General features: G+C 51.7%; 2 protein-coding genes across 23 annotated transcripts in view; both read left to right on the forward strand.

Moving 5' to 3' along the window:
• The first annotated feature begins 1097 nt into the window (after positions 1-1097).
• TYSND1 (trypsin like peroxisomal matrix peptidase 1) lies at positions 1098-10084 on the forward strand. Of its 3 annotated transcripts, none has more exons than XM_002805696.4 (4): positions 1098-2366; positions 3816-3946; positions 4928-5113; positions 7964-10084. In XM_002805696.4, the coding sequence occupies exons 1-4, from the start codon at positions 1201-1203 to the stop codon at positions 8179-8181; spliced, it is 1701 nt and encodes a 566-aa protein (XP_002805742.2). In that variant the 5' UTR covers positions 1098-1200; the 3' UTR covers positions 8182-10084. The 3 variants fall into 3 exon arrangements, with proteins under 3 accessions (XP_002805742.2, XP_015002952.2, XP_015002951.2); XM_015147466.3 differs by having other exon boundaries at positions 5017-5113; XM_015147465.3 differs by lacking the exon at positions 4928-5113.
• Positions 10085-15052: 4968 nt separating this feature from the next.
• The window catches only part of AIFM2 (apoptosis inducing factor mitochondria associated 2), a 34411-nt gene continuing 33363 nt past the window's right edge, over positions 15053-16100 (forward strand). For 6 of the 20 annotated variants that reach the window (XM_077946661.1, XM_077946663.1, XM_077946657.1 and 3 more), the window contains exon 1: positions 15053-15402. The gene's annotated coding sequence lies outside the window, so the exon portion shown is untranslated. The other 14 variants (XM_077946664.1, XM_077946672.1, XM_015147468.3 and 11 more) reach the window with 5 other exon arrangements.

The raw sequence follows: 16100 nt of genomic DNA on the forward strand, positions 1-16100 counted from the left end.
ATCATGAAGCTCCCAACCCTTGACATATTCCTTCATCCTCCTCTGACCTAAAGGGTACTTCTTTGGAAAAGTAGAGAAGTTTTATGTTAGCGTACACTAGAGATGGTAACTATCCCTTGTGGGTCAATTCAGGCCTGCTGCCTGTGTTTGTATGGCCTGTGAGCTAAGAAAGGTTTTTACACATTTAAATGGTTGGAAAAAATATTTAAAGAATGCTATTTTTGGACACAAAAAAATTATATGAAATTCAAATTTCAACGTCTGTAACTTTTTATTGGGACACAGCCACCGCCATTCCTTTAGCTTTTGTATGCAATAGCTGCAGAATTGACTATTTGAGACAGATTGTATGGTCCCCCAAACTGGAACTGTTTCCATTCTGGCCTTCTACAGAAAGTATTTGGACCCTGGCCTAGATAAATCCTGGCCGGTGGTTATGTTATGTGAAATGTGCACACTGCAAAATATAGGGCTGTATGATTAAAATTTTTGATTTCAGCTACTGTTCATCATAGTCGATTTAAAGGGCAATTTAATTTACAGCAAATTCAGTTTCTCGGAGATTTGTGTTGGGGCTTTGGCAGCAAAAAAAATCCTAGGAGTAATCTTGAGAGTTCCATGCCCCCTAGTGGATTGCTATAGGGTTTACTTTTAAATTTTCAAAATACTGAATTGGCCAAGGATTTCCTTGATGCATATTATCCCAGGGGTCAGAGGCCGAAGGTCGCCTAGACCTGGGCAGATGCTAACAGGTACTGTCTCGGCCTGGGCAAATCTAGCCACGTCAGCGCTCATTTCTATTCCCTTTTCCACAGTCCAGCAAACAAGCGACTAGACTTGAAGGAACCCACCATCCTCTCCTCGGATTCCCTATGACGCCGCACGCCTCTTACTCTCCCCCGGGCTCATCCGGGGTAATGGGGCAGAGGCTCTGTCCCACAGGTTGGACAAACCAACGAGGGCGGGGAAAGGAGAATCAGAATAGGCAGCCAATCAGAGCTCGGCACAAGCCCAGCCAATCGGGTCGGGTCAGTTGGGGCTTAGCCAATCGGGCTCGATGAGGAAGACCTGAGTGAGAGCTTGCGCCTCTCGCTTCCAGCTGTGGGTGGCGCTAGGCCGGTTCAGCCGGACCGGGTAGGGGTTGTCGCTCGCTTGCTTGCGGTTTCTCGGAGAAGCCCCCTAGTGTCTGGCCTACAGGCCATGGGAAGGCAGTGGGGGTCTGCCATGAGGGCGGCCGAGCAGGCGGGCTGCGTGGTGAGCGCCTCCCGGGCCGGACGGCCCGAGGCGGGCCCATGGAGCTGCAGCGGGGTAATCCTGAGCCGTAGCCCGGGCCTGGTGCTTTGCCACGGGGGCATCTTCGTCCCCTTCCTGCGAGCTGGCAGCGAAGTCCTGACCGCGGCCGGCGCCGCCTTCCTGCCTGGCGACAGTTGCAGCGACGACCTGCGCCTGCACGTGCAGTGGGCCCCAACGGCCGCGGGTCCCGGGGGCGGCGCGGAGCGGGGCCGCCCAGTGCTGTGCACGCCCCAGTGCGCGGGCCTCGAGCCCGGCCCATCTGCTCCGTCCCGCGGGCGTCCCCTGCAGCCCCGGCTTCCCGCAGAGCTGCTGTTGCTGCTGAGCTGCCCGGCCTTCTGGGCCCACTTCGCGCGCCTCTTCGGGGACGAGGCGGCGGAACAGTGGCGCTTCTCGAGCGCGGCGCCGGATGACGAAGTGTCGGAGGAGGAGGAGGCCGATCAACTGAGAGCGCTGGGCTGGTTCGCGCTACTGGGCGTGCGGCTAGGCCAGGAGGAGGTGGAGGAGGAGCGCGGGCCGGCCGTGACTGTGTCGCCTCTCGGGGCCGTGCCCAAGGGCACGCCATTGCTGGTCTGCGGCTCCCCTTTCGGCGCCTTCTGCCCTGACATCTTTCTCAACACGCTGAGCTGCGGGGTGCTCAGCAACGTGGCCGGCCCGCTGCTGCTTACCGACGCACGCTGCCTGCCTGGCACCGAGGGCGGCGGCGTGTTCACCGCGCGGCCCGCGGGGGCGCTGGTGGCGCTGGTGGCGGCGCCGCTCTGCTGGAAGGCCGGCGAATGGGTGGGCTTCACGCTGCTCTGCGCCGCCGCCCCACTTTTCCGCGCCGCCCGCGACGCGCTCTGCCGCCTGCGCCCCAGCGCCGCTGCCCTGGCCGCTCTCCTGCCGCCAGAGGTGGGCGTCCCGTGGGGTCTGCCCCTCCGAGACTCCGGGCCCCTGTGGGCAGCCGCGGCCGTGTTGGTGGAGTGCGGCACCGTATGGGGCTCCGGAGTGGCTGTGGCACCCCGCCTTGTAGTGACCTGCCGGCACGTGTCCCCTCGGGAAGCAGCCAGGGTCCTGGTGCGCTCCACCACCCCCAAGTAAGCCCACAGGGCTGACCCCACTCCATCCCTTTCCAGGTCTCAGGTCTGGGTCCAGGCCTAATACTTTTGAGTATTGTGCAGGCTTTTCTTGTGTCATGCGGATGCTTTGGGCGTGTAGTGGGTAGAGACCTGAGACCCTCCCCTCATCCTTTATACCCAGAACCCCCGCGGGGAGAATCAGGAGCAAGGTGTCAAGCTCCAAGCAGCTCTGGATTTGGGTACTGTGGGACACCCTGAATCCGGAACTGGCCATCTTTGAGCTCCCCTCAAAGTCTGAGTTTCTTCTGGGCAGCTTCGCTGTCTGAAAACCCTGCACACCATACCCCACTGTTCTCTGGCCCTTTGAACAGATATTCTCTAACTCTGCTGCTTCTCCTCTGAAACTGATAAGGTCCCAGAGGCCCAGGATGGTGCCCTTCTGGGGTAATGAGATGGGTTTATTAATTTTAGCCATCTTTTAGAGCTTAGCCAGAGCTTCCCTTCTGAATGAAAATGACAGAACGTGGGTTTCTACCTAATCAGAATGTAGGGGGATGGCCCAGGCAGCTGTACGTGGTTCAACCCAGCCTTGTAGCCCAGGCTTTTCCAAATCTCTTTCCTGAGTCCCCAAGCTTAGCCAGGTGTGGGTAACACAGCCCAGTTTTGCCACAGGTGTCCCCACTGGTGGCCTATTGGACAGCCATGACTTTATTGGGAAGACTGATGATGAAGGTTTCCCTATGGTGTATGGGAACCTACCAGATTCCTCCCACTCCCCCCACATGCCCCTTGCTCCTAAGGAGACTGCTAGGTCTGTTGGAAGCTACCCCTACAGAGTGTGTAGTAGGACACCCCTGTCTGATCCTAGGCAAGTCACTTAATTTATCTAAGCTGCCTCCCTGGGAGTTGATGCAAAATGTCATGGAATGGAGCCTTCCACATAGTGTAAATAGGGACCCAGAGGAGTAAAACCATGTCTTATCTGCCCCACCAACTGATGGGATTGTTGGGGGTATCAACGAGGCAGTGAAGGAAAGTGTTGTGTTTGCCTTGGCTCCTCCCACTTTCTGTTTGGTGTTGGGACTGTTACTGAGGGTCTCTGGGCCTCTGTTATACCACCTAAAATGGAGATAATGCCAGTGCCTAGTTTATAGGGTCGTGAGGACTAAATGATGTCCACAAAGCATTAACACCAAACGTGGCCCACAATACTCACTAAGTGTCAGTGTTGATTATTCAGGTACAGGAAGCTTTATAGAAGTAGCACAGGTTGTCAACCACCTTTGGAGATACCACAGAATGCTTACATGACTTGCCCAGAGTTGCCTGGCTGATCGATTTCAGGGCTGATACCCAGATCTTCTGACTCCAAGTCCATGACTTTTACCGTCACTCTCAGCTCCTTGATTTCTCCCAAGAACTGAGGAGTTAGAAAGCTAGCCTGTTGTTTGTTTCGCTTGCTCCTAGGAGTGTGGCCATCTGGGGCCGTGTGGTATTTGCCACTCAGGAGTCATGTCCCTATGACATAGCAGTGGTGAGCCTGGAGGAGGACCTGGATGATGTCCCCATCCCTGTGCCCGCTGAGCACTTCCACGAAGGTAAAGGACCAAGGGTGCAGCCTGAAGGTGGGCCCCTCTGGGCTAGGGTGGGCCTCAGGAAAGAGAATCAGTGTTGGGCATTCTCATGAAGTCAGGGTGGCATTGGTCAAGGTCCTTGGAGGCCTCCCTTCTTGTGCTGGTAGGGAATGTGGAATACCCTGTGAAGGATAAAACACGCCCTTTCCCTGAGTGCCTGCAGCAGTGTAGTGTGAGGATGCGGGGCTTTGGGGTTCCTTAACAGTTACTTCAGGCTGGTCAGAGAGGCACGTGACACTTTCAAGGCTCCAGGGGCATGATTTGGGTAAAAGGCTTTGTGATGCTGCCACATAAGTACCGATGTCGCACTCCATGGAGGCAGTGATACGGTGATGAAGGGTGCAGGGGCTCTGGATGAGCATCTTTCCTCTGCCACTTACTAGTCCCATGTCCTTGGACAGGCTTCTTAACTCTCCTCTGCCTCATTTTCCACGTCTTTGGAATGGGGCTAATGTATCCTACTTCTGGGTGTTGTGAGGGCTGGGTGTGATGTTGCCTGTAAAGCACTATTTCCATGCCTTGCACTTGGAAAAGGAAGGTCATAGCTGCCTTATAGCCATTGTCACCTTTTCTTTTCACCAAGAGACTTCTTAGGAGTCCCAGGAGGAGATGGATGTGAATTCTATAAACATTTATTCAGCGTGTAGCTAGGTGTTAGGAACTCCTAAAAGTCACTGCCCTGCCTGTCCAGGGAACGAGGACTGGGGAACAGCCTGTTGCTCAGAAGTGGTCATGCAGATACAGTGCTAGGAGCTCAATGCGGTTCCCAGCCTCTTCCAGCCAGGGGACCTGGGGAAGGCTCTCTGGAGACAGGAGTATCTGAGCAGAAACTTGAAGGCTGGAGAGGTTTGGGGCGTTTGGAGAGGGTAGGGATGGGGGTTAGGGAGTGTGAGTCCTGCTGTAACACAGGTGTCCCCAGCTTCACCCTCCTTCCCTCCCTGGCAGGCGAGGCTGTGAGTGTGGTGGGCTTTGGCGTCTTTGGCCAGGCTTGTGGGCCCTCGGTGACCTCAGGCATCCTTTCGGCTGTGGTGCAGGTGGATGGCATGCCCGTGATGCTGCAGACCACATGTGCTGTGCACAGCGGCTCCAGTGGGGGACCCCTCTTCTCCAACCACTCAGGAAACCTCCTTGGTAACCAGCTCTTTGTCCCCCTCCTGCCCTTCCTTTTGCTAGAACCTCAGTCCCACCCCATGAGTGCTTGTAGCCAGCCCCAATGCACCCTCTCTCTGGGAAAATGGTGGGCATTATGAGTGAGCTAGCCAAGGTTTGCAGGCTCTTCTCCTGATGGTGGAGAGGGAGGGATGCTGAGCTGGGAGGAAACAGATCTGGGCCCTGGTCCCTTCTCTGCCACTAATCTAATCTGGTTTGATCTGCGAAATTCAGGAGTTGGATTAGTCAAAGCATCACAGACTCAAAAGCCAACAGAGGCTGGAAAGGTAAAGCAAATGAATGAGAGAAGACAACAGGGAGGGGAGGGGAGGGGTCTAAACTGAAGCACACTCGACTCAGCCACAGCCGACTGTGGCCGTGAAGGAGGATGGGCCTAACGTTGGCTGGTATTCTAATATTTTCACAAGACATGCAAAGCTTTTTTAAAAAAATACGTGTGGCCGTTACATCGATCAATTGTTTTTTTTTCTTTTTTTGAGACGGAGTCTCGCTCTGTCGCCCAGGCTGGAGTGCAGTGGCTGGATCTCAGCTCACTGCAAGCTCCGCCTCCCGGGTTTATGCCATTCTCCTGCCTCAGCCTCCCGAGTAGCTGGGACTACAGGCGCCGGCCACCTCGCCCGGCTAGTTTTTTGTATTTTTAGTAGAGACAGGGTTTCACCGTGTTAGCCAGGCTGGTCTCCATCTCCTGAACTCGTGATCCGCCCATCTCAGCCTCCCAAAGTGCTGGGATTACAGGCTTGAGCCACCGCGCCCAGTCCGATCAATTTTTAAAGTTTGGTAACATTCAGGTTTTTGAAAAGCAGTCTGTTTAGCTATCCAAAAGAAAAAAGAAAAAGACATGAGTTCATCTAGAAACCTCCAACTCCAGTCCAGTCTAACTCTCCTTGTTTGTTTATTCTTTCTCCTGTAGTGAAAAACCTTGCTCCTGCTGTCTACAATATGTTTACTTATCTGTTCCACCCTAGTATATTAGTAAAATTGTTATTTGCATAGCTTTAGTATAAATTTCCTCTAAATATGTAGTACTTACAAAGAGGAAATATTAGATCCGTAAGTAATATTTAGAGCCATAAGTCTAGGCCGGGTGTGGTAGCTCTTGCCAGTAATCCCAACACTTCTGTAGGCTGATGCAAGAGGATCACTTGAAGTGGGAGTTCAAGACCAGCCTGGGCAACATAGTGAGGCCCTGCCTCTTATTAAAAAAAATTTTTTTTAGTTAAAACAAAAGAAAGGAAAATACTAAGTCTACCATGGAGAGGCCTGGCAGATACCACCTCAGCCAAGTGATCAAGGTGAACATCACAAGTACTCCATACAGACATCAGACAGCTGAGACACTGAGAAGGACACATGGCTTTATGGTATTCTTCCCAACAATGTGTACCCTTAAACGATTAAAAGTAATGGCAAAACAAAAGTAATGACAAAAACTACATTCACTTTTGCACCAATCCAGTAGTCATGAGAAAACATTAGGTAGACCTCAACTGAGGGTCATTCTCTAAAATCACTGACCTGAGCCAGACATGGTGGTATGTGCCTATAGTCCTGGCTATGCAGGAGTCTGAAGTGGGAAGATCACTTGAACCCAGGAGTTCAAGGCTGCAGTGAACTATGGTCACCATTTCACTCTAGCCCGTGTGACAGAGCAAGACCCCATCTCAAAAAAATAAATTGTATGTTTATTTAAAAAGAAAAAAAAGCCAGGTATGGTGACTTGCACTTGTAATTCTAGCACTTTTGGAGGCCAGGGCGGGAGGATTGCTTGAGTCTGGGAGTTTGAGACCAAGCTGGACAACCACAGTGAGGCCCCATCTCTACAAAATATTTTAGGGAGGCTGAGGCGGGAGGATCACTTGAGCCCAGGAGGTCAAGGTTGCAGTGAGCTATAATCCCACCACTGCACTCTAGCATGGGCGACAGAGTGAGACCTTGCCTCTAAAACAACAAAAACAAGAACAAAAAAACCTGTGAATAAATAAAATAACCTGCTCTCTTAAAAATGTCAAGGCCATGAAAGATAAGGAAAGACTGAGGAACTGACCCAGATTGGAAGAGATTTGGGAGATGTGACAACTAAATGCAATATGGAGTCCTAGATTGGATGCTGGAACTGAAAAAGGACATTAGTGGAAAAACTAGTGCAACTCATGCCAATGAGTTCCATAGTTCACTTAATAACAGGATTGTACCAAGGTATATGTTTTGGTTTTGGTAAATATTTTTTGGTGACATTAGATCTGAACATAAGCTGGTCAAAGGGTATATAGAATTCTGCAGTATTTAGGCAAGGCTTCTTTATGTCTGAAATTAACTTTAAAAAACTACACACACATCGATGCACCGAACAGGCCAAACAAAACATGTCTGTGGGTCTGATTCATTCATTCATTCATTCATTCATTCATTCATTCATCCATCCATCCATCCATCCATCCATCCATCCATCCAACAAGCCTTTGTTGAGAGCCTACTTGGCATAAGGCACTGTTCCAGGTACTGGGGAGACTGCATGAATAAAACATCAAAGTCCTGCCCTCATGGAGCTGACACTAGGTGGAGAGAAAGATAACAAGTGAAATAAGTGAACTATCTAGTGTGTTAGATATTGAGAGTGTGAAGGAGAACGTAAAGCCAGGAACGGGTGTGGGCAGCAGGTATTCATGTCTAGAAGCTCAGCATCTGTCACCATGGGGGGTGGTTTCCAGTCCTACCCGGCCCTGGGCTCCAGGGTGGAGATGGTCCTCCTCCCTTCTCCAGCCTTTCTGCCTCCTGGCTCACATCCCCTTTTGCTCTCTGACTCCTCAACAGGCATAATCACCAGCAACACCCGGGACAATAACACGGGGGCCACCTACCCCCACCTGAACTTCAGCATTCCCATCACGGTGCTCCAGCCGGCCCTGCAGCAGTACAGCCAGACCCAAGACCTGGGTGGCCTCCGGGAGCTGGACCGCGCTGCTGAGCCGGTCCGGGTGGTGTGGCGGCTGCAGCGGCCCCTGGCAGAGGCCCCGCGGAGCAAGCTCTGAGGCTGTGTTACCTCCTCTGGAAAGAAGAGTGACCTTTTTCTGCTGTAGGAAGTGATGTTGAGGTGATGGTGGCCTCAGGATTCAGGGCCCAGCTCCTGAAGGGGCCTGGGCTGCTTCTCATCTTCACCCACTGCAGTCTGGGCTTTGGGCTCTGGGGCCAACTTCTCTTCAGCCCCATGGGAAGAGCCCGTTTTGGGGTGCTTTCTTGAAACCCCAGTTCTCTGTCCCCTAGCACTAGACTCAGCTGTATTGTTTTTCCTTCTGGGGAGCCCACTTCAACTGCACAGAGGTTCTGGGCCTGACAGGTAGATGCCAGCTGGAAGGCAGGCCTGTGCCTGGTTTTGCGTCTGTTCCCCTGAGGGCCACCATCATCCTGGAGCTTCACTGGGGCCTTGGCTCCTGTCTGCCTGTCAGTCAGGTCAGGGCTGACAGAGGACTCGGCTTCCTTAGCATATCTCAGCAGAAACCTTGCTCTCAAGAACAGAGACAGAAGGGACAGAAACAGGAGTGCCTCCTGTTGTGCCAGGCCCGTGGGCAGTGCAGGCAGATCCCTGAAGGTCAGTACTCCTGGGTCTTCATATGCCAACAGGGGCACTCTGACACTGTGCCTTCATTTTCCAGCCCACAGCCTGGGTCTCGGGGACCTTGAGGAGTAGAACATATCTGGTTGGGGCTTGGGAATAAACATGATCTATTGAAAAACCTCTATTTATATATCAAATTATTTCTTTTTTCCAGGAGTTGAATTGGGAATAGGCAAGTACCAGGCAAAGAAACACACCCTTTCCTTTTTTTTTTTTTTAGAGCTGTAGTCTTGCTGTCTCACCCAGGCTGGAGTGCAGTGTTGCAGTCATAGCTCACTGCAGTCTCGAACTCCTGGGCTCCAGGAGACCTCCTGCCTCAGCCTCCTGAATAGCTGGGACTACAGTCATGTACCACCACGTCTGGCTAATTTTTTTATTTTTGTAGAAATGGGGTATTGCTTTGTTGCTCACAGTGGTTTCAGCCTTCTGGTTTCAAGCAATCCTCCTGCCTCAGCTTCCCCAAGTGCTGGGCTTACAGGTGTGAGCCACTGTGCCCTTTCTGTGCTGTTTTCTCAGCAGGATTTGAGCTCACGGGATACTGTTCTGCCAGACTGGCCCTCATAGCTGGTCATGTGCCAGTCAGAGCTGGGTGGGGCTTGCAGGTCCTGGAAGGTGGTGGTCTTGACCTGGCAGCAGGTGCTTAAAAAATGCGTAGGGTGGGTGGCAGTTGGGGAGTTCAAGGGTTAATGAGGCCAGGGCAACCCTCAGGAGCTGAGGCGAACTCAGAGTCAGGACTGTGCCATGTGCACAGGGCCCTTCATGTGTGGGCCCTCGAGTGATCTCCACTGGCAGGCTGAAAGCCCTGTGAGGGGCGGCTGTGGGCAGAGGCCACGCAGGAAGAGTGCCTAGGAGTCATTTGTTTCTAACACCTGTGTGCTAAGTGTCAATGCTGGATGTGGTGTTATGATGTATATTGGTTTTCATCCAGCATTCCTGACTCGTGACTCCCATAGTCCTCGTTCCAGTCTTTGTTGGAATATTGGGTATGTTAGGGCTCTGGGGGCAGGCCTCTGACCTCTGGGTATCTTTTCACTAATGTTTGCCCACCTTTTTGATGGTGGGTCCTAAAGACCTTCCCATGAGAGAGTCTCAATCCTGGGGGAAGGAATGCTGATGTCATGAAGCTTCCATAAAAACCCGAGAGGACAGGGTTCAGAGAGCTTCCGGATAGCTGAACACCTGGCGCTTCCTGGAGTGTGGTGTGCCCAGGGAGGGCATGGAGGCTCCGCACCCCTTCCCCTTCCCTCATTCCTTGCCCTATGTGCATCTCTTCATCTGTATCCTTTGCGATATCCTTTATAATAAACCGGTAAACATAAGTAAGTGTGTGTCTCTAAGTTCTGTGATCCACTCTAGCAAATTAATTGAACCCAAAGAGGAGGTCGTGGGAACCTCAACTTGAAGCCAGTTGGTCAGAAGTTCTGGAGGCCTAGACTTGTGCCTGGTGTGGTTGAGGGGGGCGGTCTTGGAAACTAAACCCTTAGCCTGTGGGGTCTGACAATGTCTCTGGGTAGATAGTGTTGGAACTGAATTAGAGGACACCCAGCTGATGTTCACTGCTTGTTGGTGGGGAAACGCCACACACATTTGGTCACTGAAGTCTTCTGTGTTGATGATTGTGATGGCATGAGAGTAGAGGGAAAACACGATTTGAGGAGAGTTTTTCCTAAAACATGGGGCAATCACAGAACACTCCTGGGATGGTTGTTCTTCCCTTTATAGATTAGGAATGGGTCCAGAGGTCATGGCTAGTTTAAGAGAAGTTCTACAGTAAGTTAATGGTAGCAGAGTCCTAGATCTGAGGGCTGACTTTGCTGTGAGGGGTTGGGGGGGGGGTTTATTCTCACACATGTGGGTACTGATATGGTTTTGGTGTGTCCCCACCCAAATCTTATCTTGAATTGTAACTCACACAATTCTCACATGTCATGGGAGGATCCTGGTGGGAGGTAATTGAATCGTGGGGCTAGGTCTTTGCTGTTCTTGTGACCGTGAATAAGTCTCACAGATCTGATGGTTTTAAAAGCGGGATTTTCCCTGCACAAGCCCTCGCTCTCTTTGCTTGCTGCCAGCCATGTAAGATGTGACTTGCTCCTCCTCACCTTATGCCATGATTGGGAGGCCTCCCTAGCCATGTGGAACTGTGAGTCTATTAAATCACTTTTTCATCTCAGTCTCAGGTATGTCTTTATCAGCAGCATTAAAATGGACTAATACAGGTATCAAGGCACCCACAGGCTACTTGGGGAGACTGATGTGTCAGCCCATTAGTGCAATAAGCAGGGAAGCTCTTTCCAGGGAAGAATATGTCTGGGGACCCAGAAGGGGTGGGTCAGGTAAGGCTTCATCAAGGTGATTCAGTTTCTGAACTGAAACTCAGTTCAGAAACTCAACTCATGAAAAGTTGAAACTCAGTTCATGAAACTTAACTCATGAAACGTTGAAACTCAGTTCATGAAACTCAACTCATGAAAAGAGAGTTCAGAGTTTACCAAGTGGACTGGAAACAGTGTTCCAGGCTGAGAGCGGCAGGAGCTGGGACAAGGAAGTGTGGCACAGCTTCCTTGTGGAGAGAAAATTGGAAAAGTGCAAGACAGGCCCAGGGACCAGTTACAATGGCTTGGAGAGAGAAGACAGCTGAGGCAGGACTGGTGGGTGTGGTGAGGTAAGTGACAACACAGGAGGTAGAACTGACGAGCTCCCTAATTTGAGACCAGGTGCTGTGTCTCACGTATGTAATCCCAGCACTTTGGGATGCTTGAACCCAGGAGTTTGAGACCAGCCTAGGCAGCATAGCGAGACCCTGTTTCTTAAAAAAAAAAAAAAAATTAGCCAAGTATGGTGGTGCACACCTGTGGTCCCTGCTACTTGGGAGGCTGAGGCAGGAGGATGGCTTGAGCATGGGAGTTCGAGGCTGCAGGAGGATGGCTTGAGTATGGGAGTTCGAGGCTGCAGTGAGCTATGATCATGCCACTGCACTCCAGCCTGGGTGACAGAGGGAGACCCTGTCTCTCTAAAAGGAAAACAAAGATCTAATTTGGGACCATGAGTGGCACTCACTTGCCACGTCCTGTTAGCCTGGTCCCTGGATGCCTATGGGGAGGGAGACGGCCTCATTAACCAGTCCACTGGCCTGGAACTGATGCCCTAGCAAGAAATGCACTTCTGTTGTATTTGAGCCATTACATTTGAAGTCTATTGGTCATAGCAGCAGAACTTGCCTTCACTAATATAGCCTCTCCCTAGCTGGGAGCACCATACCAAACCATGTGTTGGGGGAGAGAAGAAATGAGGATATTCCTCTCTTCTTTGAAGCTTACAAATTTAGCTGGAACTACGTATGGAAAAGGAGAACATTTACCTGGCTCTTCAGATCTAAGATTGCCTGTTCTTCAAGTGGGCACACTGCCTCTGTTTCTCTGGGCTCCTGAGGTAACCCAGTACCTTGGAGCTCCTCCAGCCCTGGGAGCCAGCAGAAAAGCCACCTGTTGTCTGTAAGGAAGTGCCCTCAGGCCTGGCTGAGCTCATTACAGCAGTCAGCCAGCAACTCTTCCTCCTCTTAGATTCTGTCATGTTAGACAATCTGCCTGCTGTCCCCACTAACCATCAAAGTTCCGTGGAATGAACTTGTCACTTTTTCAGCATCCTAACCACCACACTTTCCTGCTACCTCTGGCACTTGGAAATTCAGAGACAAAAGCCCTTTTTTAGGCAGCGAGCCCTGATTTTCAGTTCCAAAGCTATGGGCACTGCTGGGTGGGACCAGAGGAGTGGTGTGCAGTGAGCTGCCTGGAGGGGTTGCATGAGACCAAGTCCCCTCTCTTGGATGGAGGTGTCTTCTGGTTGCCAAGAAAGTATTGAGTGATCATCAGAAAAATTCCTTGGTTTTCATGGTTTGTTGCTTTGTAGCAGGTCTTAAGGAAAAAAAGATTTTCATGGTTTGGGACAGGTCCTTAGAGATGGGCCACACCAGCGCTGACATGCCTGAGCCCAGTGGTGGGCCACCTAACACCTCTCTCTCCTTCCTTCCAGCTTTATCTTTGTCCTGCTCTTTCTGGAGTTCTTTCCTTACATCCTGCCAGCTGGCATTCCCTTTATCCTTGCATGCCTAGCTTCCACACAAAGCGTTCCATGACCTTCCCAAGCCTCAGGGCTGATTCCCTGCACTGGGCAGGCTGTAGCCTCTCTGTTCACCTCTCTGTGTCACATGTTACTGGGTACATGCCCAGTAAATTCCCCACAACTGAGATTCTGCTTTGCCTGAGCAGTGCCCTCTGGCTCCTTAGGGATGATGCCCGCTGAGGGGTTTCCTGGCTTTAAGGTCATGGTTCAGGCTGGGCACAGTGGCTTACACCTGTAATCCCAGCACTTTGGGAGGCTGAGGCGGGCAGATCACTTAAGGCCAGGAGTTTGAGACCAGCCTGGCCAACATGGTGAAACCCCATTTCTACTATAGCCGGGCGTGGTGGCAGGTGCCTGTAATTCCAGCTGCTTGGGAGGCTGAGGCATGAGAATCGCTTGAGCCTGGAAGGTGGAGGCTGTAGTGAGCCAAGAGCATGCCACTGCACTCCAGCCTGAGTGACAGAGCCAGATTCTTCTCCCCACCCCCAAAAAAGGGGTCATGGTTCAGACCTCCATTGTAGGCCCACCCCCTTGCTTTACTAGCTGAGGGACCTTGTCTAAATTCTTTAGCCTATGGAAGCCTAAATTTCCTTATCTGCAAAATGGAGATTAATAAAACTTACCTTGCAGGACCTTTGTGGAAAAAAAACAAAAAACAAAAAACAAAAAACAAAAACTTGAGAAGGCATTCAAAGCACTTAGTTCGTGATCAGTAAATATGAGCTTATTGTTTTTCTAAGACAATGAGTAGGATTTTTCATCAGAAATAAATCATTCTGGTTGCCTTGGGCAAACTAATCTGCAATATAAAATATCTATAATAAATGGCTGCTGTGTATTCATTGCTACTATTCATGTGCCAGGCACCATGCTAAAACACTTTATAAAAATGATTTCATCGAGACTTTTCCACAACTTTTTTTTTTTTTTTTTTTTTTTTTGAGCTGGAGTTTCGCTCTTGTTGCCCAGGCTGGAGTGCAATGGCATGACCTCCTCTCACTGCAACCTCTGCCTCCCGAGTTCAAGTGATTCTCCTGCCTCAGCTTCCTGAGTAGCTGGGACTACAGGCATGTGCCACCATGCCAGGCTAATTTTTTGTAGAGACAGTGTTTTACCATGTTGGCCAGACTGGTCTTGAACTCCTGACCTCAGGTGATCCACCCAACTCGGCCTCCCAAAGTGCTGGGATTACAGACAGGAGCCACCGTGCCTGGCCCTTATCCACAACTCTTAAGGTAGGTGCTAATATTTGCATTAAGTAGATGCAGATGGCTTATCTTTTGCTGAGTTAGCTTGATCTGATTTGAACTGGCAATACACTGCCTTCCAGGTCATTGTCCTGCCTGGGGGTCTTTGCACATCCAGACCACACTTCCTTCCTTTTTACCTAAATCTAACTCTTTCTCATCCCTGAAGAGAGGTATTTGCACCCTTCCTTTGCCCCATCTTTCTTTTTCTATTTTTTCATTTCATTTCATTTATTTTATTATTATTGTTATTATTATTTGAGACAGAATCTCACTGTCACCCAGGCTGGAGTGCAGTGGCATGATCATGGTTCACTGTAGCCTCAAACTCCTGGGCTCAAGTAATCCTCCCACCTCAGCTTCCCGAGAAGCTGGGACTACTGGTGTGCACCATGAAGCCCGGCTAATTTTGGTAGGTCTCGCTATGTTGCCCAGGCTGGTCTCCAACTCCTGGGCTCAAGTGATCCTCCTGCCTTGGCCTCCCAAAGTGCTGGGACCACAGGCATGAGCCACCGTGCCTGGCCACACCCAGTCTTTCTTACTGCAGTTGGTGATACATGGTTTTTGTTTTCTCTATACATCTATTTTTTGGTGGTGTGTTTAACATCTGTCTTTTCCCAGACTGTCGCCTCCATGAAAGCAGGAACCTTGTCTGTTTTCTCCTCCATGTTATCCCCCTAACGCCTACCACAGTGCCTGGCATATGTAGGAGCTCAACAGGGTTTGCGGAACTATTATGTGTATGTCTGAAGGAAGGAGGTTGGCAGTGTGCGCAACGTGTGAGGGGAACCCCACTCTCCAAGGTTCCAGTGGCTTTAAAGGTGTCCTCGAGAAAGTAAGAGGGACAGGGGGACACTTGTTTTCCTTCCTTCCTTCCCTCCCTCTCTTTCTTTTTGCTTTAAAGTATGCTGAAAGGACACTTTGAGCCAAATCTGAATGGCTCGGGCAGGGCTGGGGCGTGGGTGCTGGCAGGCGCCGGAGAGGCGACATCTGGCCATGGGAGCATTTGTTTCAAAGTTCGAGGCCGTTCGCTCGGGGTCAAGGTCAGTCGGGCGGGCCGTTCGGAGACCAGCCCCGGCGTTCCAGGACCGTTTCCGGGGCCCAGCCAAGGCGTTGCCGCAAGGTCGGGGGCCAGCGCGAGTGCTGAGTCACGCCCCGTCCGGGAGCGCCTCGGGTCGGTAACTTGGGAAGACTACGAAGCCGGAGCGGAAGCCGGAGCGGAAGCCGGAGCGGGAGCCGGAGCGAGAGCGCGCGGGCGCGGCCGGCAGGTGAGATCGCGCCACCGGGCGGGCTCTCGAGACCCCGGGCGCCCCGGGCGGGACAGGGACCCGGAAGAGGAGTGAGCGGATCAGAGGCCTGGCGCACGCCGTTTCAGGCGTGGGGAGGTCCGCGCAGTTGTGGCGCTGTGAGGAGAGGGATACTCGGCTCAGGCCCGCCCCTCTCCGTCTTCCCCAAAAAATGCAACAGGGAGATTTGCTCCTGGCCGAGGGCAAAGAAAACTCCACCCTCTTCGTTTGGCCCCTAAATTCCTGCTAAGGTTTCCTAAGGAAGATGGGCTTAGGCCGGGAAGGGCAAACTGGGGAAGAGGGAACACGGGGCGAGTGTAACCCGGATCCTGCGAGGACAGTCCGAGGGTCCGCTGGGTAGAAGCTGCCGGTCCGGACAGAAGCAGGTGTGAAAAGAAAGGGAGAAACCTCGGTCTCTAAGAGGAAAGGGATTGGAGTTACCCCAGTGTCCATAGGCTCGGGGGTTTCACTAGGAGGTCTGCCTCTCCCTTCCCGAAGCCCTGGGTGCTGCAGGGACAAAGACCAGAGGTGAGTAAACTAACTGATGGGACGCGTGCAGTCGACTGGAACTGAATTAGTGGGCGATATTGGGGCTCTCCTTCCAACACCACCTGATCAACACACCCTGCCTTTCCCTACAGCGGGAGTCTTTTTGACCCTGGAATTTAAGGTGAGGGTGG

This window comes from Macaca mulatta, chromosome 9 (genome assembly GCF_049350105.2).
Source record: "Macaca mulatta isolate MMU2019108-1 chromosome 9, T2T-MMU8v2.0, whole genome shotgun sequence".
NCBI classification, from domain to species: Eukaryota; Metazoa; Chordata; class Mammalia; order Primates; family Cercopithecidae; genus Macaca; species Macaca mulatta.